Raw genomic sequence first — 22,583 nt, forward strand, 5'->3', positions numbered from 1 at the left:
ATGTTTCCAGTGGTAGGAGAAACTAGAACCTGAGGCACAACCTCAGACTGAAGGGACGATCCTTTAAAACTGAGATGGGGAGGAATTTCTTCAGCCAGAGGATGGTGAATCTGTGGAACTCATTGCCACAGAAGGCTGTGGAGGCCAAGTCACTGAGTGTCTTTAAGACAGAGATGGATAGGCTCTTGATTAATAAGGGGATCAGGAGCTTCGGGGAGAAGGCAAGAGAATGGGGATGAGAAACATATCAGCCATGATTAAATGGCGGAGCAGACTTAATGGGCCGATTGGCTTAATTCTGCTTCTCTATTTATGGTCTAATGGGTAAATATTCACCTTTGAAAAACATCCTATTGCTGAATGGGCTTTGTAGCAATGATCAACATTAGACAATTTATTTGCTATATAACCTTTCCTCAAACTCTCTTGTGGTCAGCTGTTTTATTCCAGCATTTTGAATCTGGGAACACTCTACAATTATTTAGTGATTGAGACTCCCCACGAAGCCTGAACAGAACTCGATGGTAGGTTCATTAAAACAGCCTGGGCCCTTTCATTCGTCCCTGCTGAGATTTGCTGTTCGACTAAAACTGTTGGGTTAAATGTATATTTCATAGTTCCATATCGAAGCCTTTCAATACTGGATGTACCTAAAGCAGAAAGTCCAATTGCGAAACCCATAATTACGAGACACCAATGAGTTTTTACATTTCACTGAAAGCCCTTTCACCAACGTTCCCTGTTAATCTGAGCTAATGCCCAACTGTGCCAAATTGCTGGTGTTGGGAACTAAAAGTAGCTCACTTGGATTTCCAAAGAGTTGCTGATAACGGTAATGATGCAGTTGATTTTTTTTCAGCTCCTCAACCCCATAGTTAGCATGGTGGGAACTGTTATTGTGCCGATAAAGGATACCTAGCGCTTGCTGCTTTTAGTAGTGTTTGTTGAAAAATGCCGAAAGCCAAGGGAAGTTAGCCAAGATGTGAAATTTAGTGCTCAGCATGGGCTGACGGTTTTCAGAGCAGATTATCTGTAAGCCAAATGAAGGGTTTTCTCTCCTCTTTTCCTGAAGGTGCAAGTTCATTCTGGAATATGAATCCACGGGGAATAATCGTACTCTGTCCCTGTGACCATTCTTCATGTTTGAGCTGAGGCGGTGCCTTTTGGCAGGGTAGCCAGCTGTGGTGGCCATTACAGTCAGTAAAGTTGCCATAATCCCAGATGACCATAGGCTGCTTTCCCCTTTGAGGGGGGAGAGCTGACTGGTGATGATTTAACCTGAGGGTCACCACGCCTCAGGCGAGAGGCAAGGTTGAATGACCTCATGAATGACCTCAGCCGGTACGGGAGTTGAACCCACGCTGTTGGCCTTACCCTGCATCACGAACCAGTTGTCCAGCCAACTGAGCTAAACCCGGCCATTACAATTGAGACCCTGTAAACCACACAGATAGGTTCTCGACAAGGGGGTCAGAGATCAGGCAGATGCTGGCTGCTTATTTCCCTGGCTTCTAAGCCCAAGCTCTCACCTCACCTTCGAGGACTGGTTAACTCACGGCAGAGGTGAGGGGTTGGGAGGAATGAAGCCGGCATCCTCTCAGTTTGAAGTTCTCTAAACCAGATGAGCCAAGATATGTTAAATGCTATTCTGTTCCGAATTTAACCTCTTTGTGAGGCTGATGTCTTCCTCATTTTTTGCTCCTGCAGATTTTCGGCTCTGCACCATGCTGCCCTCAATGGGAACACTGAGCTCATCTCTCTGCTCATAGAAGCCCAGGCCACCGTGGACATCAAGGACAACAAAGGTGACACATAAGATTTCATTTCTACACCCGGGCCCAATAACAAAGTGCTCTGTGCACTGAACAAACCCTGCTTCGAATCTTGCTCATAGTTTGCGGGGATGGTTTCACAGTGCTGTCTAAATGCCTGATGCACAAAGTTTACTCTGTATAAATGAGGAGATCTCCGTCTGGCCTTAGTAATTTAACACAGTTTTCTCTCACTATAGAGTTCTTTGTATTTGCATTTTGCAAAATGCAATCCGTTCCCCAACGTTGAGCCAAGCTGAAAGGCAGCGGAAAATGATTATTGTTAATATGGTTGGAACTGATTTGCCTATTGATAGGTTTGAATCCCAATTTACAACTAGCCTCTGAATACACAGTTAGCTATGGTGCTGGTGTTAACCATATTTCTTTATGTCTGGGCTAAGGTCCGGGTGTGGCCCTGAGAGGAAGGTGAAGGTAAAGGCTTTCCACAGAGAGGAGGGAACTCACACTTGAACTAATGCTGGCCAATGCCAGAAACAGTTTTATTCCTTACCAGACTCCAGCAGGGCCATTGAACTAGACGATATTTAAACCAAACTGTGCCTCTTAATCTGTGGAAAAGATGCTATTATGAGAAGACCTTGAGGATCTTTCTGACTTTGGGCATTAGTGTTAAGCAGGCAACAGTAATCATCATTAGGGCAGCACAGTAGCATAGTGGTTAGCGCAATTGCTTCACAGCTCCAGGATCCCAGGTTCGATTCCGGCTTGGGTTACTGTCTGTGCGGAGTCTGCACATCCTCCCCGTGTGTGCGTAGGTTTCCTCCGGGTGCTCTGGTTTCCTCCCACAGTCCAAAGATGTGCAGGTTAGGTGGATTGGCCATGATAAATTGCCCTTAGTGTCCAAAATTGCCCTTAATGTTGGGTGGGGTTACTGGGTTATGGGGATAGGGTGAAGGTGTTGACCTTGGGTAGGGTGTTCTCTCCAGGAGCCGGTGCAAACTCGATGGGCCGAATGGCCTCCTTCTGCACTGTAAGTTGTGTGAATTCTAATTCTATTAATCAAAGAATCATAGAATCTGCAGTGCAGAAGGAGGCCATTCGGCCCATCAAGTCTGCACCGGCCCTCGGAAAGAGCACCCTACCAAAGCCCACAACTCCACCCTATCTCCGTAACCCAGTAACCCTACCTAAACGTTTTGGACACTAAGGGGCAATTTAGCATGGCCAACCCACCTATCCGGCACATCTTTGGACTGTGGGAGGAAACCGGAGCTCTCGGATGAAACCCACGCAGACACGGGGAGAAAGTGCAAACTCCGCACAGACAGCGACCCAAGCCGGGAATTGAACCTGGGACCCTGGAGCTGTGAAGCAACTGTGCGAGCCACTGTGCTATCATGCACCCCCCCCCTGCCCTTTGTGCTACCGTGCCCCCCCATTTAATGTGATGAGTTCTATTTCGATATCTCAAAATCTGACTGAATATGTCCCATTGTTCAGGAAGACAGATAGGAGAACAATCAATCAGTGTCAGGTTAAAGAGGGGACAACGTTACCAAAGCGAGATATTTTACCACAGGGAAGAGTATAGCACAGCCAGTAAGATGATATGGAGATTAGTCTGGCCCAACAAGCATCCTTTTTTATCTTAACTCTAAACTAAGAGTTAAAATAAAATGAAAATTAAATTTACAAACTCACAGAGCAGGCTGCTGCAATGCCTAACTCGGCTAAACTGATTTTCCATTACAGCCCACATTTCTTCAGTGAAATAGTAGGGACCTGCAAACATCTCTATTCCATGCACTGCATGTAAGAAACAATATGAGCAGCATTCTGACAAGAAAGAAAAAACTTGCTCCTTTCAGGAATTCCAGGCACTAAATTAGTCCTTTAAGTCTAATAATTAGGGCAGCACGGTAGCACAAGTGATTAGCACTGTGGCTTCACAGCGCCAGGGTCCCAGGTTCAATTTCCTGCTGGGTCACTGTCTGTGTGGAGTCTGCACGTTCTCCCCGTGTGTGCGTGGGTTTCCTCCGGGTGCTCCGGTTTCCTCCCACAGGCCAAAGATGTGCGGGTTAGGTGGATTGGCCACGATAAATTGCCCTTTGTCTCCAAAAAGGAGGGGTTATTGGGTTGCGGAGATAGGGTGGAAGTGAGGGCTTAAATGGGTCGGTGCAGACTCGATGGGCCGAATGGCCTTCTGCACTGTATGTTCTATGTTCAATGTTCTATGTTCACTGTGGTAGTGAAGTAAACCTGCTGACCAATTTTCCCACGGTTCCACAAAAGCACTGAGTTAAATAACTGAAATAACATTTGCATCACATAAGTGCCAAGCAATGACCATCTCCAATAAGAGAGAATCAAACGATCGCCCCATTGACATTCAATGGCATTGCCATTAATAAATGGTACAATCAACATTCTGGGGGTTACCATTGACCAGCAACTCAACTTGACTAGTCACATAAATACTGTGGCTATAAGAGCAGGTCAGAGTTTAGGAATTCTGCGGTGAGTATCTCACCTCCTGACTCCCCAAAGCCTATCCACCATTGACAAGGCACAAGACAGGAGTGTGATGGAATACTCTCCCCTTGCCTGGATGAGTGCAGCTCCAACAATACTCAAGAAGCTCGGCACCATCCAGGACAAAGCAGCCCCGCTTGATTAGCACCCCTTCCACAAACATTCATTCCCTCCACCATGAATGCACAGCCGTGTGTACCATCTACAAGATGCACTGCAGGAACTCACTAAGGCTCTTTAGAAAGCACCTTCCAAACCCACAGCCACTACCATCTAGAAGGACAAGGGCAGAAGATACATGCAAACACTACCAATTGGAAATTCCCCTCCAAGTCACTTACCATCCTGACTTGGAAATATATCATGGGCGCGATGCTCCGAAATGGAGACAAAATCCCGACGCCGGAGTGAAAACCGGAGTGTTTCACTCCGGCGTCGGAGCCCGCTCCCAGCCCCCTATTCTCCTGCCCCCAGGGGGCTAGGAGCGGCGTCGCGTATTTTACACGCGCTGGGCCTTGGCGCCGCGTAAAAAGCGGCTCCGCGTAAATGACGCGGCTGGAGTCGCGTAAATGAAGTCACCCGCGCATGCACGGTTGCCGTCTTCCCCAAGGCCACCCCGCAAGAAGATGGCGGATGGATCTTGCAGGGCGGCGGAGGAAAGGAGGTACCCCCTTAGTGAGGTTGGCCCGCCGATCGGTGGGCCCCGATCGCGGGCCAGACCCCATTGGAGGCCCCCCCTCGGTGCAGGAACCACCCTCCCCCGCTCCCCCACAGGCCCCCCCCCCTCCCCCCCCCCCCCCCCCAGCGTTCCCATGCATTTCCCGCCGGCAGCGACCAGGTGTGGACGGCGCCGGCGGGAACCTGTCATGTTGGGGCGGCCACTCGGCCCTTCCGGGCCGGAGAATCGCCGCTCACGTTTTGCAAACGGCGAGCGTGGCGGGACTCACACGGCGCCCCGGCGATTCTCCCACCCGGCGTTGGGGAGGGGGGGGGGGAGAATTCCGCCCCATGGCTCCTTCAATGTCACTGGTCACAATCTAGAACTCTCTCCCTAATACCACAGTAGCTGTACTTACATCACATGAACTGCAGCTGTTAAAGAAGGCAGCTCACCACCACCTACTCAAGGGCAATTAGAGATGGGCAGCAAATTCTGGCCTAGCCAGATAATCCCACATCCCGTAAAAATGAATTCAGCAATAGATCTGTTTTCGCGATGTTGGTTAAGGGGACCGGGAGCATCTTTCCTGTTCTACTCAGAATGGGATCTTTCCCATATATGTGAGAGGGCTGAAGAGGGCTCCGCTTTAACACCTCATTTGCAGAACAAAACAACCAACAGTACAGCACTCCTCCACGAGCACTCTGGGAGTGTCGCTCTAGATTATGTGCCAAGTCTATGGGATGGGGCTTGAATGTCTAACCAATGTTCCTGCTAAATAAAATGAGTGTAGTTACCTGGAATTTACGGTGCAGGACTTTTTCTAAGGGCAACATCACAAAAGACAGCAGCAGAGCAAAAAATAACATTAAAGGGACTGGGACCAGAGGGGAAACCATTGTTGACCCCCCCCCCCCCCCCCCCCCCCCCCCGTAGGACACATGGAGTTCGCGCTTCCCAGATGGGGGGGGGGGGGGCGGAGGCCCACCAGCTGGAGCTCGTTACAAAAGCTGGCCCAAAGCAGGGCCTGGTGTGGTTAATGTTCCCAGCAAGGACTGTACTGGGGACAAATAGTCGCCTTGAGCAGAATATTGTATATAATTAAAATTAACCTCAGTTCTCTTACCGCTGGCTTCCTCAAGTTAAACACTGAAAAAAATTGGCCCCACACAAAATCTAAATTTTCAAGGGCCCCGCAACCTGCTGAGAGTGCGACCCACTGAGCCACAGCTGATTCTTATCCAGAGTTCAGTTGTCATGGAAATGAATGATTCGTTTTGAATAACTTGCGGTAAAAGTTGGACGGATTCACGCACAGTTTTGCAGCGCTGGAGAATTAAAATGTATGTAACCTCCACCTGGCATTAAAAGTGTCACCCACCACGCATAAATCTTCATCCAATTTACATTTTCCGCAAACTTACGCCGAGATACAAATGAGGTTCATTGAATATTCAGAGGGGAAAATTAATCACTGGCTCAGAAATGTCACCATATATTTATCATCTCGCTGCACAGGAATGCTGAGGCATAACGGCAGGTTTCAGAATCTCTGATTGAGCATCGATTATTCGCACTTTTGGATTCCAGTCTATTCACTTTTGAAACTTTTATTTCAATTCTGCATCCCCTGTCCCACGAAGGATAAGGATTCAATACTGCTGCAGAACATGAATATGTTTTGGAATAATCCAAGGACAGGGAAGTGTCTGTGTTCGGAACCAGGGATTTACTTATTATTGGAAGAACATGAGGACCATCCTTTAGGGAACGGGGCAACTTAGCCAACATGGACTTTATGGTATTTCAGACTCGGTTGAGGTGGAACCAGGATTAGGAGCTGTCAATCGTGGTGTAATTCTTATGAGACTTTTTGTCAGCATAGTGTATGAAAAATGATTAACTTGTGCAGCACTGAAAATAAAAATCACTAATGTGTCTCCTGAGGAAAGCTGTCAGTTTTAATCTTGTTTTCTTTTATCTCCTCCTTTCCGATTGGTTGCAGCAATGAGACCTTTGCACTACGCCGCATGGCAAGGGAAGGCTGAGCCAATGAAAATGCTCCTGAAGGCAGGATCGAGTCTCAACTCCCAATCAGACGAAGGTCAAATCCCATTACATCTGGCCGCACAGCATGGACACTATGAAGTGGTGAGGAGGGAACTTTTCTGTCTTTTGCTTTCTATAAATTTAGAGTACCCAGTTATTTTTTTTCCAATTAAGGGGCAATTCAGCATGGCCAATCTACCTAACCTGAAAATTGTGGTAAACCACTGTTGCACCTATATTAGGTGATGTATGGTAGGACCTGTACTACAGGTACATCAGTAGACCCTGCCTGCTGGCTCTGCCCAGTAGGCAGAGTATAAATGTGCGTGTCCTCCATGCTGCAGCCATTTCACCAGCTGCTGTGGGAGGCCACACATCTTAGAGCAATAAAGCCTCAGTTGTATCCAACTCTCGTCTTTGTGCGATTGATCGTGCATCAAACATCATTTGGGTTGTGGGGGTGAAACCCTCGTGGACACGGGGAGAATGTGCAAACTCCACACGGTCAGTGATCCAGGGCCGGGATTCAAACCCGGGTCCTCAGCGTCGTAGGCTGCGGTGCTAACCACTGCGCCATGTGCCACCAATGTTTCTGTCTTAATGATGTTTTTGTTTGTCCCTCTCTGCATTGAGGTGAAAGGGAGGGTGATTTGAATCATGCACGCACTAAATGTTTTTCATTGGGCTAAACCCCTCCCCCGAGGGAAGGGACAAGCCAGAGGGATAACCATGATGGGCGGGATTTTTCCGGTCCCAACTGCCCAAGACCGGAAATTTCCGTCTGAGCCAACAGACCTTCCAACAGTTGGTTAAATTGTCCAGCCCCCCACCTCCCCCCGTCCGCTTCCCGGCGACGATTTGCGCATTGGGCGGGACCAGAAAATTTATTCCAATTTGTTTGTAATCACGCGTCTCCTTATGTTTTCAACGACCATTACGACGCACAAATCTGTTCCAACTGTCGGACCAAAGTTTCCGAAATGCCAGGTGAAATGACAAATGACCCCTGTCGTCCCGCCATTAAAATTAATTGGCAAAAGAATCGGGGAGTAGCCAGTTGTTGTGATCTGGAACGCGCTTTCTGAAAGGAGAGGGTGGGGGAACATATTCAATAGTAACTTTCAATAGCGAATTGAGTTATAGAACAGTACAGCACAGAACAGGCCCTTCGGCCCTCGATGTTGTGCCGAGCAATGATCACCCTACTCAAACCCACGTATCCACCCGATACCCATAACCCAACAACCCCCCCCTTAACCTTACTTTTTAGGAAACTAAGGGCAATTTAGCATGGCCAATCCACCTAACCCGCACATCTTTGGACTGTGGGAGGAAACCGGAGCACCCGGAGGAAACCCACGCACACACGGGGAGGACATGCAGACTCCGCACAGACAGTGACCCAGCTGGGAACTGAACCTGGGACCCTGGAGCTGTGAAGCATTTATGCTAACCAACATGCTACCGTGCTGCCCTATACGTGAACAGGAAAAATTAACTGGGCAATGAGGTAGGAATAGCTCATTTAAATGAAAAAGCCGTCCCAGTTCATTAGGCCAAGGGCATATTATGAGAAGAATTGAATTAAAAGTAGGGAGGATCTGCTTCAGTGTGCAGGACACTGGAGAGGGCATCAGTGAGTGATGGTCTCCCTATTTAGAGAAGGATGTAAATGTAGTTTAGAGAAAGTTTACTAGATTAATCTAAGATTACAGTGCAGAAGGAGGCCCTTCTGCCCATCGAGTCTGCACTGACCCGCCGAAAGAGCATTCTATCTAGGCCCACGGCTCTGCCCTATGCCCGTAATCCCACTTCAGTTGGACACTAAGGGGCAATTTAGCATGGCCAATTCACCTAACCTGCACATCGTTGGACTGTGGGAGGAAACTGGAGCACCCGGAGGAAACCCACGCAGACATGGGGAGAATGTGCAAACTCCACACAGTCGCACAGGGCCGGAAATGAACCCGGGTCCCTGGTGCTGTGAGGCAGCAGTGCTAACCACTGTGCCACCATACCGCCCCATGCAAGGAATGGGCGGGTTGGCTTATCAGGGAAGGTTGGGCGGTCTACGCTTGTGTCCGTTGGTGTTTAGTAGAGTAAGAGGTGACTTGTTTGAAAGCTTTAAGATGTATGTGGAGAAGATGTTTCGTCTTGTGGGAGAAGTTTCAAAATAAGGGGTAACCCATTTAGGACATGGATGAGGAGAAATGTTTTCTCTGTGAAGCAGTGAAAGCAGAGTGTGAATATTTTCAAAGCCTAAGTAGATATACTCTTGATAAACAAGGGGGTGAAAGGTTACTGAGGGCAACTAGGAGGTTACAATCATATCAGCCATGATCTTATTTAATGGCGGAGCAGGCCAAGTGGTTTACTCCTGTTCCTAATTTGTATGCTCATATGTGCAAATAAGGGGTATAATGCCCAATTGAGAGACTGGATTGCCAGGTCTATATATAGCTTAACCAATGATCCAATATCAGGTGCGCCTCTGGCCTGTTCACGTGCGTAGCAATCACTCCTGAAATTCCTAAGCCAAGATTTTTCATTCCAATTTCTGACTCCCGGTATCCCTTTTCCAGCAGAAATCCTCCACTACTGCATCTCAGTCATGTTAGTGATCCTGGGGTGCAGGGTCATTAGGCATTGACTTTCACAGTGGTGGCAAGCACACGGTCGTGGAGGCTCCGACAGCTTTACAATTGGAGTTGTTCCTCAAAATAACATAAAAATGTTTAGGACATGTCCTGTTGAAAATCAGTGCTGTTTAGTCATAGCTGTCCATTCAATGAATAGTCGGCTATTGTGCAGGAAGAGTCAGTGCCTCAAAAGCATAGCTGCTGGAATTATCCTTTCAGGAACGACATCCAGGAAGAAAAAGAAACGTTTTGATACTGGATGGGAACTGATTTAGCCTTTTGAAATCTCAATATGTCCTTCTTGGTCTCATTTACCAAGCATTATTGCTTTCTCAAGAGCTTGGAACACAGAATGGAGATGGCAATCTCTGTCACAAAAGTCCTGTCGGAAACGGAAGGAAAAGCCAGGCAAGATCAAATGGAAAGCTGAGTGAAGAGTTTTTGCTTCCAGTCCAGTAAATCTTTATTTCAAAATATCACAAAATGTCAGTGATTTACCTGCGAATGCTCGTGATCTGATGTCAAGTCTCTGAAGTGATTCACCCAAGTTGCCTACATATGAACTATTCCGTTCCTCTTTGCCTGCATACCATTCTGGCTGCGCAATGGACAATGTTTATTCATATGCGCAGATTCTAAGGTATCTAAGGAACTGCCTGAAATATAGCACTTTTGCAGGTGAAATCATTTTTGACCAGTGCTTAGAGCACTCTTGGTCATGGGACACCACTGTCAAACCAGAAATTTTCAACAGTTGCAAAATACTGTGGATACTGGAAATCTGAAATAAAAGCAGAACATGCTGAAAATACTCAACAGGCCAGACATTGCCTGTGGGGAGAGAAACAGAGTTAATGTCTCATGTGGTATTTTTAAAGTAAAAGCTTGGAAACCACGAAGGTGCAAAAAACAAGAGCTTTATTGGAAAGGTGTTTTCTCACAGGCTGCTAGACTAGACTTACTGTGAGCCCGCCCAAACTGCCCAATGAAGTCATTGGTATGCCACGTGATCAGACTCTTAAAGTGACCTTGTTCCAACTCGGAGTAAACATGAATACACAACACTTCAGAACTGGGGAAAATTAGAAATGTGGTTGTTTTCTAACCCGTCAAATGGGGAAGCCGTGGAAACAGAACACAAGGGAAGGTTGTGATAGACAGGACAGGTTAAATGGCAAACAGGTTGGTGAGGCAGACCCAGGAGGAGCAGCAATGAGACAAGTAAAGTAACAGATGATTTGCCCAATTGAGGTGATGAACGGCAGAAAAATGAACAGCTGCCAACCGAAAGCAAAACAAGAGTAGAACAAGATGAAGACCAAAACACGCAATGAAAAGAAAACAAAATGGCAGCACGGAGCAACGGTTTGAACGTATTGAACTCAGTGTTGAGTCCAGGAGGCTGCAAGATGTCTAATCAAAGGAAGCTGTCCTCAAGCCTGAGTGGATATGTGGTTGTAACGAGAACTGAGTTTGCTGATTGAGCTTCTGGGGCCAGTAGTCCCGCGATGTTAGGCAGCTCAAAATCACACAGTGAGCTCCGAGCACGGCTACCTCATATTGACAAAGCTGGGAAGAAGCCAACAGGAAGAATTCTGTTCTTGCTTTGCTAAATCCTTTACCCATTGCGAAGGGTTCGCTCCTCTAGTTGGCATGGATGTGAATAATGACCCCTGGGACTTTACAGATGGAGTGTGCTGAAATGCAAGAGGAGAGGCTGGAGGGGCTCCCGTTTGTCCTCTTCCTCTGCAGCTCCAATACCGCGTTGCTGCATTGCTGACCTCATTCGGCTCAATCTACTTGTGGGCAGGTTTGTTTTCTTGGTGAGAGTGGGCACTGGAGCAGCTGAATTGACAAGTGTGATACCAGAATTGAGAGGATGCAACTGCCAGAAAAGACTGGAGAGGCTGCATGGGCAACCTTTTCTCTAGAAAAGAAAAGAATGAAACCGCCTGATAGAAGTGTTTAAAATAATGAAGGGGTTTGATAAAGTCAACATAGAAAAGATATTCCCTTTGTGAGGCAGTGCAAAACTAGGGGCCATAAATATACGACAGAAATGTCGGAGAAACTGAAAGGCGTGGCTAGAATGTTGAATTTGCTACCATATGAAGTAGTTGAGGTGAATATTCTAAATGCCTTTAAAGGTAAGCACAGGAAGGAGAAAGGGATAGAAGGGTTGACGGTATGAGTAGATTGAGTGAGAGAGGGATCACGTTGAACAGAAATACTGGCATTAGCCTGTTTCTGAACTGTACTTTCTACGTACTTCTAAGTAAAGATTCCATCGTGCCTGACTGTCTGTCACCTTAAATCTATCATCCAAAATTGTCCCCTGATATTAATTTATTGGTACCCTCAAAAGGAATTCAAATATGTGTTTCTGCTCAAAAGCAAATCTATAAAATATGTGTACTCCACTCTCTATTGTTGAGCCCTCAGTCACATTGGCAAACAATGAGTTTACTTTTCATTTTAGTTGGATCCTGGTTTCTTCGATATTCTGAGCAAGTCAAATATCAGCTCTCTGTCCAAAATGTATTTTGACGTCCTCAGTCTCACTGCAGAGGAGGTATTTTGGTTCAGTGGGTAGCATTCCTACCTCTGGGTCAGAAGCTGTGGGTTCAAGTCCCACTTTCGGACTTGATGGCCAGACATGTGGACAAATTTCAATCTCTCAGGGAATCAAGTGATTATGGGGAGCAGTCAGGAAATTGGAATTGAGGCAGAAAATCAGACAGGATGAAGATTGAAAGGCCATCTGTTGCACTCCGTTCCTCTTTCATATAGTCTTATGTCCTTCAAAGTTACCCTCACCGTTATTTGTTCTTCACAGTGATGGATAAACCCAATCCTGTCTCCCTCAAATCCAAGTGCTTTCTGAATAAACTAAAGTGTTCTGAGTTCTTTGAGCCCTGGCGCTGGAATTTCATTGCAGGTCCGAAAGGATTAGAGTGGATGGAGGTTTCTAATAAATTCCCTTCACTGTACATTTGGGTGCACAGAGCTCCTTGCTGCACTAATCCAGTAACATGCCGTTACTTCAGAGCTCTCTTCATCAGTTAATCCTCTTTTCAGCACATGGATCTTCCTGAGCAGCTCAACAATTATTGTGGGAATTGCACTAATCTAATAGATATGGGGACAGGAACGGCCTATTCAGCCCCTTCAGCTTTTTCCACCTTTCAGTTAGATCATGGCTGACCTGAATCTTAATTCTATTTCTCTGCCTTCCTTTCAAATCCTCCAATACCCTTCCCCACCAAAAATCCGACAATCTTATAGTTTTGATTTTTTCAATTGAACCCCACCCTTAAAAGCTTTCCTGAGGGAAGCAATTCTAGATTTTCACATCCCTTTTTGTGAAGGAGTGCTTCCTGGCAGCTCGTTCTGGACTCAACTACTAGAGGAAATAGCTCCTCTATATCCTTTCTTCATTTAAGGGATGTGGGCATCGCTGGCTAGGCCGACATTTATTGCCCATCTTAATTTCCCTACACTGTCAACTTCTTTAATTATCTTCATCTCAATCTGTTCGCCCCTGAACATTTTACACTCCAGGGAATGAGGGCCTAGTCTCTGTAAACTGTCCTCATAATTTAAACCTTTAGCACTGTGTCTTATGCACTGTGTACCAATCAGCACACCATCCATTGTTATGAGGTAACCTTACTGTCAAGTCTACGCTAAGTAGAATGCATAGACGAAATTACAAAAAAGGTTTATTTCGATAAAATTCTAAAACTCCTCCACTCCCCTAAGGGTCTTCTTCCCTGACCTGCACCTAGGCTGGGGTTTTTATACAGCCGGGGGTCTCCTTATAGAGGAGAGGCCCTGTCCCTTTAAAGGGGAATTCACCCCCCCCCCCCCACGTTAAAGGGGAAGTTCACATTCCAGGGAGGTCATATTATTCTGATCCCAGGACTTCCATTGGGGTTATAACACTTACATAAAGGGGTTTGGTTGATGTACGGATCAGACTTACAATTGTCCAGTACTGAGAAACCATGCTGGGTGCATTGAGGAGACGCAGAAACACCAGACCAGATTTTCAAAAACGGCTGCAAAAGCAGAACCCAGGGGAACCAGCAGTCTCTGAGTTTAAGGGTCAGTCCGACAATTGAGGTAATTTTCCCGTGTCCCCAGCTGTAGTTTGCTGGGGCACTGTTTCTTCACATGTTTAAGGCATTTAATTCTATGCATGCGTAGCATCCATATGCGCATTTGCAAACCGTTCAGCCAAGATCTTGTTGAATGGCAGAGCACACTTGAGGGGCCGAATAGCCTAGTTCTGACTCAAGAACAAAGAACAAAGAAAATTACAGCACAGGAACAGGTCCTTCGGCCCTCCCAGCCTGCGCCGATCCAGATCCTTTATCTAAACCTGTCACCTATTTTCCAAGGTCTACTTCCCTCTGTTCCCCGCTCGTTCATATATCTGTCTGGATGCATCTGAAATGATGCTATCGTGCCCGCCTCTACCACCTCCGCTGGCAAAGCGTTCCAGGCACCCACCACCCTCTGCGTAAAAAACTTTCCACGCACATCTCTCTTAAACTTTCCCTCTCTCACCTTGAAATCGTGACCCCTTGTAATTGACACCCCCAATCTTGGAAAAAGCTTGTTGCTATCCACCCTGTCCATACCTCTCATATGGTCGTATGTTTTTACTGGTTTCGACTGCACCCAGCTCACTCCTCCTCAGTCCCACATGTTTGCCAGAACGTCTCCCTCCCATCACAGGCCTGCTCGTACAGCGCCCCCACCCCCCATGCCAGTGTCCCTGAAATTTTCCCCCCAAGGATTGGTTAACCTGGTGAGGCCGGAGGCAGCTGGGTAGAAAACTCCCTGTGGGGAAAGCGGTGCACCTGTTTCCCAGCATCGCCCCACCTCAGGGAATTTTTCAGTTGGCTGGGCTTGAGGTACAACAGCTAACCCGTGGAACGCGACAGGTAATCAATTGAAGCGATTAGGAAGCTTATTAATGCGCTGCCCTGCCTGGAACTTACCAATTGGGTGGTGGGCCCCCAGCAGTGACTGAATTACCACCAGTCAAGGGGGGGGATAGGGGAAGGATGGGGGGAGATGGGGTGGGGGGGATGGGATGGGGGATGGGATGGGGGGTATGGGGGTATGGGATGGGGGAATAGGAGCGATGGGGTGGAGGGATGGGGGTATAGGAGGAATGGGATGGAGGGATGGGGGATATGGGGGGATGGGATAGGGGTATGGGGGGATGAGATGGGGTTATAGGGGGATGGGATCGAGGGATGGGGGTATCGGGGGGATGGGATGGGGGATGGGGTATAGGGGGTTGGGATAGGGGTGGGGGTATAGGGGGATGAGATGGGGCAATGGGGGTGATGGGGGGATTGGGGGGAATGGGAGGATGGGGGGGGATCCCCACCACGATTGATGCCAGCGCAGATGAATGGCCAGATCTGTAGCCACAATGATGACCTGGCGGCTGTGGCCATCTTTATATCCAAAGGTGTTAAAGTGCTGAGATGGTGCTGCATCCTCAGGCACCTTCTCTCTCTATTGCCTGCACCAGCAGCCTCCAAATCTGTCAATGTTGGAGGGCCTCCATTCCATGTGAGGAGCGTTCCCTTTGTGAAGGACAACTTCCTGACAGCAACGCCAACGTCACCTTTTAACCGTTTAAAGCAATGTTGCCTTGCACTACGTCCACAAGTTAATTTAAAGTAGCACTTTGGATTTGATTTTTTTTCACACCATTTATGACCTTGTGTAGATCAAAATGATTTCTGGACGATGGAAGCTCCCTGGCCATTTCACAATCATAGGCCCTGACTATTTGCAGCAAGTTGAAGCATCCTTGTCCTCTTCATATAACCCGCTGAGCAGTACAGCCTTCATTTCTCTGGGAACAAGTTGAGGTTGTCGCTCCAAGAACCAGACACTTGTAGATAACACATTGGGAGCAACGGGATTCCATCAGGGATAAGGCCAGAGTGTACCTGACTCATCCCCCTCGCTCGTGACATATAAATATCCGGTTAGTGGCCACGGATATTTTACGGCTCTCAGGATCACCCACCTTAACACTGGAAGTCAGAGTTTGATCAGCCTGCAGTCCAGGATAAGCTGGATTATTGTCCATGGGTCATTGTCCGTGTGGAATTTGCACATTCTCCCCGAGTTTCCCCACAACTCAAAGATGTGCAGTGTGGGTGGATTGGCCACGCCAAATTGCCCCTGAATTGGAAAAATGAATTGGGCACTCTAAATTTTTTTTTTAAGTTATTCCTTGCTTAGGGTGGCGCAGTGGTTAGCACTGCTGCCTCGCCCTGCTCGGGACCTGGGTTCAATGCCGGCCTTGGGTTCAGTGTCTGTGTGGATTTCGAATGTTTCCTCCCCGGTGTCTGTGTGAGTTTCCTCCGGGTGATCCGGTTTCCTCCTAGGGTCCAGGTTAGGTGGGAATGGGCCAAGGGCGGGTGTTCTTTCAGAGGGTCGGTGTAGGTTAGGTGGGCCAAATGGCCTCCATCTGCACTGTAGGAATTCTATGAAATAAGTAGCTAGAATCTCGGAATCCTGACTCTGAATTTTGGACAGGAGTCACTTGCTTGCAGTGAAAGAGATAAATCTCCCCAATCTTTCCTCAGATCCTAGACTCATGGTACTTGAGGCCTTGTGGCATTACATAAGGAAAAAATTTCAACAGAATAGTAAATTCATATTGATTGACCCTTTTAAATGGTTACCCCCAAGCTATCTTATAGCATAGAGTCGATGTAAGTATTAAATACATGCTCTGCAAGTAACTCTGATGATTATAAATATTCCTGAGCTGTACTAAAACTGGTAAAAGAGCTGTAATATGTTTTTGTAACTGTAGATGTGCTGGCTGGTTCACTGTGTCTCTCTTGATTTTTAAATTCATTAATCTTGGCTCTGCTGATATTGCATGGTACAAATTGTAGGTCCTTCAAAGTTACCAGCCGATCGAAGCATTCAAAGTCAATGAAAAGGATGTATTTATTTATTTTGCTGTATTGTTTTATCTTTGGCTTGTTCATTTTCTCCCTTTCTTGTCCGAGGCTATCACTGCCTTGCTTGTCTGTGTTGCACGGGCATCTTTCCAGTATTGCAGCCAATTATGGCCAACATTTTGCAAATTCTAACTCTTGAGCACCATCGGCCTATTTAAGTGTTGAGGCCCTTGCAGCTAAATTCAATCGCATCCTCACTGACCTCATGCATGTTATCAGAGATCGGCTAATTGAGCAGAGATTGTGGATTATACCTGGTCTATGTGCCTCACTAGTCACTGGAATATGTCACTATCTCAGCATCAGAGCCGACTGTATTGGTCATTGACATTCCAGTGATTCTCCACTGTAACCTCTCCAGCCTGGAACTTTACTGCTCAGAAACACCATTGTCCGGAACATTTTTGAGCAAACCAAGCAACTCACGGACTCGCCACCGTCGTTGGTCAGGCCCCTATTTATTGCCCATCCGTAGTTACCCTTCAGAAGGTGGTGGTGAACTGCCTTCCTGAACTGCTGTTGTCCTTAAGGTGTAGGTACACCCACTGTACTGTTACGGAGGGAGTTCCAGGATGTTCCCCCAGCGACAGTGAAGGAATGGCGATATATTTCCAAGTCAGGATGGGAAGTGACTTGGAGCGGAACCTCCAGGTGGTGGGGTTCCCAGGTATCTGCTGCTTTTGTCCTTCCAGATGGTAGTGGTCGTAGGTTTGGAAGATGCTATCTGAGGAACCTTGGTGAGTTACTGCAGTGTATCTTGTAGATGGTACACACGGCTGCCACTGTTTGTCGGTGGTGGAGGGTTTGAATGTTTCTGGAAGGGGTGCAATTGAGTGGGCTGCGTTGTCCTGGATGGTGTTGAGGTTTTGAGTGTGGTTGGAGCTGTACTCATCCAGGTAAGTGGAGAGTATTACATTACACTCTAATTTGTGCCTTGTAGATGGTGGACAGGCTTTGGGAGGTCAGGAGGTGAGTTACTCACTGTAGGATTCCTACCCTTTGACCTGCCCTGGTAGCCATAGTGTTAATGTGGCTAGTCCAGTTCAGTTTCTGATCAGTGGTTGATTGTGGGGGATTCAGCGATGGTAATGTTATTGAATGGCAATGGGCGATGGTTAGGTCCTCTTTTGTAGGAGATGGTCATTGCCTGGCGCAAGTGTAACTTGCCACTTGTCAGGTAGCACAGTGGTTGCGCTGAGAACACGGGTTCAATCCCGGCCCTGGGTCACTGTCCGTGTGAAGTTTGCACATTCTCCCCGTGTCTGCGTAGGTTTCACCCCCACATTCCAAAGATGTGCATGTTCGGTGGATTAAATTGCCCTTAATTGGAAAAAAATAATTCGGTACTCTAAATTTATTTTAAAAAGAAAACAAAACTTGCCACTTGTCAGCCCAGACCTGGATATTGTCCAGGTCTTGCTGCATTTGGATATGGACTGCTTCATTATCTGAGGAGTTGCGAACAATGCTGAACATTGTGCAGTCATCGCAAACATCCCCACTTCTGATCCTTATGATGAAAGGAAAGTCATTGATGAAGCAGCTGAAGATGGTTGGGCCTAGGACACTACCCTGAAGAACTCCTCCACTGACGTCCTGCAGCGGAGATGATTGACCTCCAACCACCTTCCTTTGTTCCATTTATGACTCCAACCAGCAAAGAATTTTCCCCCTGATTCCCATTGACTCCAGTTTAGCTAGGGCTCCTTGATGCCATACTTGGTCAAATGCTGCCTTGATGTCAAGTGCAGTCACTCTTACCTCACCTCTGGCATTCAGCTCTTTTGTCCATGTTTGAATCAAGGCTGTAATGAGGTCAGGAGCTGACTGACCCTGGCAGAACCCAAACTGAGCGTCCGTGAGCAGGTTATTGCTGAGTAACTGCTGCTTGATGACACTGTTGATGACTCCTTCCATCTCTTTGCTGATGACGGAGAGTAGACTGATAGGGTGGTAATCGGCTGGGTTGGATTTGTCCCGTGGGCAATTTTCCACATTGCCGGGTAGATGCCAGTGTTGTAGTTGTGCTGGAACAATTTGGCTAGGGGTGCGTCAAATTCTGGAGCACAAAGTTTTCTGATTCACACACATGATGCTTTCTAACATCATTCTACAATCCATAAAATCCCAAAATCCAGAATTGACTTGGTCCAAGCATTCCGGAATGGAGAGGTTACAGTGTATTAAGGATTGAACTGGGCCTTATTATATTCCAATAACTATATAATACCTGGCAATCTCACCTTTTGTCTTGTGTGGTCTGGGACAGAATGTTCCCAAAATTTACTGCTGTTGTTAAATCTGCTGTTTCTTCATCAAAGACTGACTTCCTAAACTGTTCGCATTTGACGAGATTGAGGATGCGTTTCTTCGGCCCTTTTCCATCTCCATCACCAGAACTTTGACGGAAGTCCCACTGATTAGTATTGCTAAACAGTTAGCACTGCTGCCTCACAGCGCCAGGGACTCGGTTCAATTCCAGCCTCGGGTGACTGTCTGTGTGGAGTTTGCGCATTTTCCCCGTGTCTGTGTGGGTTTCCTCTGGGTTTCCTCCCACAGCCCAATGATGTACAGACTAGGTGGATCGACCAAGCTACATTGCCGCCTAGTGTCCAGAAAAAAGGATAGGTGGGGTTATGGGGGTAGGGCGGGGGCGTGGGCCTGTATGGGGTGCTCGGAGGGTCAGTGCAGACTTGATGGGCCGAATGGCCTCCTTCTGCACTGTAGGGATTCTATGATATCCTATGTACCCAGGTGCAATGGGCTACCACCAAAGCTGCAGGAGAGGACCTGAGGAAAGTCTGTGGTAGTGTGCAATGAGAAAGTGCCAGGCTTAATCCCCTGTCTTTTCTTCCCTTGTGTTAGTCCGAGATGCTTTTGCAGCACCAGTCAAATCCGTGTATAGTGGACATTGCTGGAAAAACGCCCTTGGACCTGGCTTGTGAATTTGGCAGAGTTGGGGTAAGTTCAGAACTTTGAGTTGGCAATTATCACCATGGTGGGACATTATGAGCTATCGAATTTTAGTCAGAGTTGCAATGGCGTGAGGGGTTTTAGTTCCATCTGAATATGTACATGCTAGAATGCGGTCTGTTTTTAGTTCTGCTGTGTCTTCCTCTGAGAAATTGGGTCATCTGCTGTTCAGGACATAGGAAGAGGCCAGGGTGGCGGGGCGGGGTGGACTAATTTACCTTCCAAATAACCCGGTGTTTTAAGTTTGCTGATTTAGAATTCCCACATTTTCTATCCCAAGCCTGTTCACAACGTCCTTTGTAATTACCGCAGTGAAGAAAATCCGCCATTTTGTCTGATCGCTGTAAGAAGCCATTTTCAGATCATGTCCACTTGTTGTGCAACTCAGACCTTCCATTTTGTGATTCAAGCCAGATTTCGGATGCGTGTGTTGACACAGTCGCATTGCTCTGGTAACATCTGACACCTGTGACTTTCCTGTCGCTGAGCTGTGTAAACTGTCAGCCTGGGGACGCAGGCTCTGCACCTGGCTACCTGAGGTGATGACACCAGCGCTATGTTCAGACACTGTGACTATACCGTGTTCCTGGCAATTTTTGGCTTTTTTTTTTACAGGAAATGTCCAGAGACCAGTGATCCTTAGCTTCATTGATAAGCTTATTTAATAATACAGCATTGTAAGTGATATGCAGGAGCTCCATCCGCAAATGGGTCTTGTTGCCATGACAATGGCAAAAGTGCATTCCTGGCTTGCGAACCAAGGTTTAGGTTGAAATGTCAGAACACCAGCCCCAGGAGTGATCCTTACTGTACTCAATTCTCATTTTCTCAAATCTCCGATTCCAATTGGCCCACTGAGCCTTGCCTTCGACTGATAATGACCAAGGGCTGAAACTTTACGGGGGTTCTCTGTTCCTGCCAGCAGCGCACCCCCGCCTGCGGGTTTCCTGGTGGTGTGGGGTGCCTCTAATGGCAAATACATGAGTAGAGAATCCCGCCACCAGCGAACAGCGCGCCATCGAGAAACACGCGGCTGGATGTCGGGAGAATCCCGCCCCTCAGCTCTGGAAGTCCCTGCCTAAACCTTTCCATCTCTCTCCCTACCTTCAATCTGCCTCTGTGGCCAAGCCTGTAATACCTGCATTTGCAGCTCGGTGTCAAGTTTGGTTTGACAAGCACCTTCTATTGTTGTCTTGCTCTTGTTTGATACGTTGCTTCTTTCAGTTTCAATGCTCACTGAGAATACCTTGGCTGTTCAACTCAGGTGGTGCAGTTGCTCCTAAGCAGCAACATGTGTGCTGCCCTGCTTGAAGCGAAGCCTGGGGACATCACTGATCCCAATAGTACCAGCCCTCTACACCTGGCTGCCAAGAATGGACATATCGACATTATAAGGTTAGTTCGTTGCACCTTGTTTCCTCCGATATTTTTCTCAAACTCTGTTCTGTGCTGTTCTTCATCTTTGGAGTGGTTCCGAAATGGTCTTTGTGTCCAGTACTGCTGAATCGGCAAAGGAAACCTGACTATGCAGATCAAAATGAAAGAGAAATGGAAGAGTAACTGTTGATGCTGAGGTGATATTCTCAACAGATTATGACCCAAATAGCTTGTTGCACTGTGTCGCTAATGGATAATTCCTTCCGACATTTCTTGCCATTTAGGATTTCTGTGCATCTGCAGGTGAGACAGTGAAGGTGGGAGGAATTCAGGTCCCGTCAAAGTCACCCCCCCCCCCATCCCCCAACCTGGATTCCCAGTGGTGGCACAGGCGATGAATATAAATTGCCATCGACGGGACTGGAAGATGCTGCCAGTGGCTGATAGCGAGCTAATTTTTTTAAAATTCATTTACGGGATGTGGGCGTCGCTAGTTAGTCCAGCATTTATTGCCCATCCCTAGTTGCCCTTCAGAAAGTGCCAGTGAGCTGCCTTCTTGAACTGCTGCAGTCCCTGAGTTGGCGGTCCACCACAGTGCTGGTAGTGAGGGGGTTCCAGGATTTAGACCCACTGGCACTGATGGAACGATGATATATTTCCAAGTCGGGGTGGTGAGTGACTTGGAGGGGAACCTCAAGGTGGTGGAGTTCCCAGGCATTTGCTGGTCCTCTCCTTCTAGATGGTAGTCGTCGTGGGTTTGGAAGGAGCTGCCTAAGGAACCTCAGCGAATTGCCTCCATCATGGGGGTTGCTGGAGAATTCAGCCCGACGGCTCTGTTGCTTGGCCAGTGGTCAGTAGAGGCACACAAGGGGGTGGTCATTTTGTCACTTGCTCCTTGCATTTTTCCTTGAGTAAAATGGAAGAGGCTGGTTTCAGAGGCTATTGACACCAACATTATGGACAGCTGGTTAACACAGATAGTATTGGAAGGACTGGAGTGGATCGGATCAACCTTGTTGGAAGGTGATGGGACGAGAGGGAATAAATAGAGAATGTGTTTTAATGCAAATGGTTGCGTAAATGGTGTCGTGGGACAGGAGTTCTGAAATATGCGTAATTAATGGACTTGACAATGTAGATGCTGAGAGAAATTTTACCATCCCCTCCCCCCCATTGGGGAAATCTAAAACTAGGGAGCTCAGTTTCAAAATAAGAGGTCTCCCATTCAAGATGGAGATGAGGAGAAATTCCTTCTCTCAAAGGATTGATTCATCTTTAGAATTCTCTGCTCCAGATGGCAATGGAGGCTGGGTCATCGAATATGTTCAAGGCCAAGTTGGACAGATGTTTTGATCTACCTGGGAGTCACGGGTTACGGGGAAAGGCTGGAAAGCAGAGTTGAGGCCACAATCAGATCAACCGTGATCTTATTGAACAGCGGAGCAGGCTCGATGGGCTGAATGGCCTACTCCTGCTTGTATTTCTTACGTCGGTGTGGTTTGTAGTGTGCAAAGGAAATTGAGTTTAAAATGCATATTGATTATTTCATGAAGATTAAAAGCTG

General features: G+C 47.3%; 1 protein-coding gene across 12 annotated transcripts in view; it reads left to right on the plus strand.

The window, feature by feature from the left end:
• The window catches only part of caskin1 (CASK interacting protein 1), a 684,935-nt gene that overhangs the window by 495,490 nt on the left and 166,862 nt on the right, over positions 1 to 22,583 (plus strand). For all 12 annotated transcript variants that reach the window (XM_038820500.1, XM_038820499.1, XM_038820502.1 and 9 more), the window contains exons 3-6: positions 1,708 to 1,805; positions 6,974 to 7,119; positions 19,535 to 19,630; positions 20,907 to 21,037. In XM_038820500.1, coding sequence (XP_038676428.1) covers positions 1,708 to 1,805; positions 6,974 to 7,119; positions 19,535 to 19,630; positions 20,907 to 21,037 — 471 coding nt within the window. The remainder of the gene's footprint in view (positions 1 to 1,707; positions 1,806 to 6,973; positions 7,120 to 19,534; positions 19,631 to 20,906; positions 21,038 to 22,583) is intronic.

The sequence above is a fragment of the Scyliorhinus canicula genome, chromosome 15 (genome assembly GCF_902713615.1).
Source record: "Scyliorhinus canicula chromosome 15, sScyCan1.1, whole genome shotgun sequence".
NCBI classification, from domain to species: Eukaryota; Metazoa; Chordata; class Chondrichthyes; order Carcharhiniformes; family Scyliorhinidae; genus Scyliorhinus; species Scyliorhinus canicula.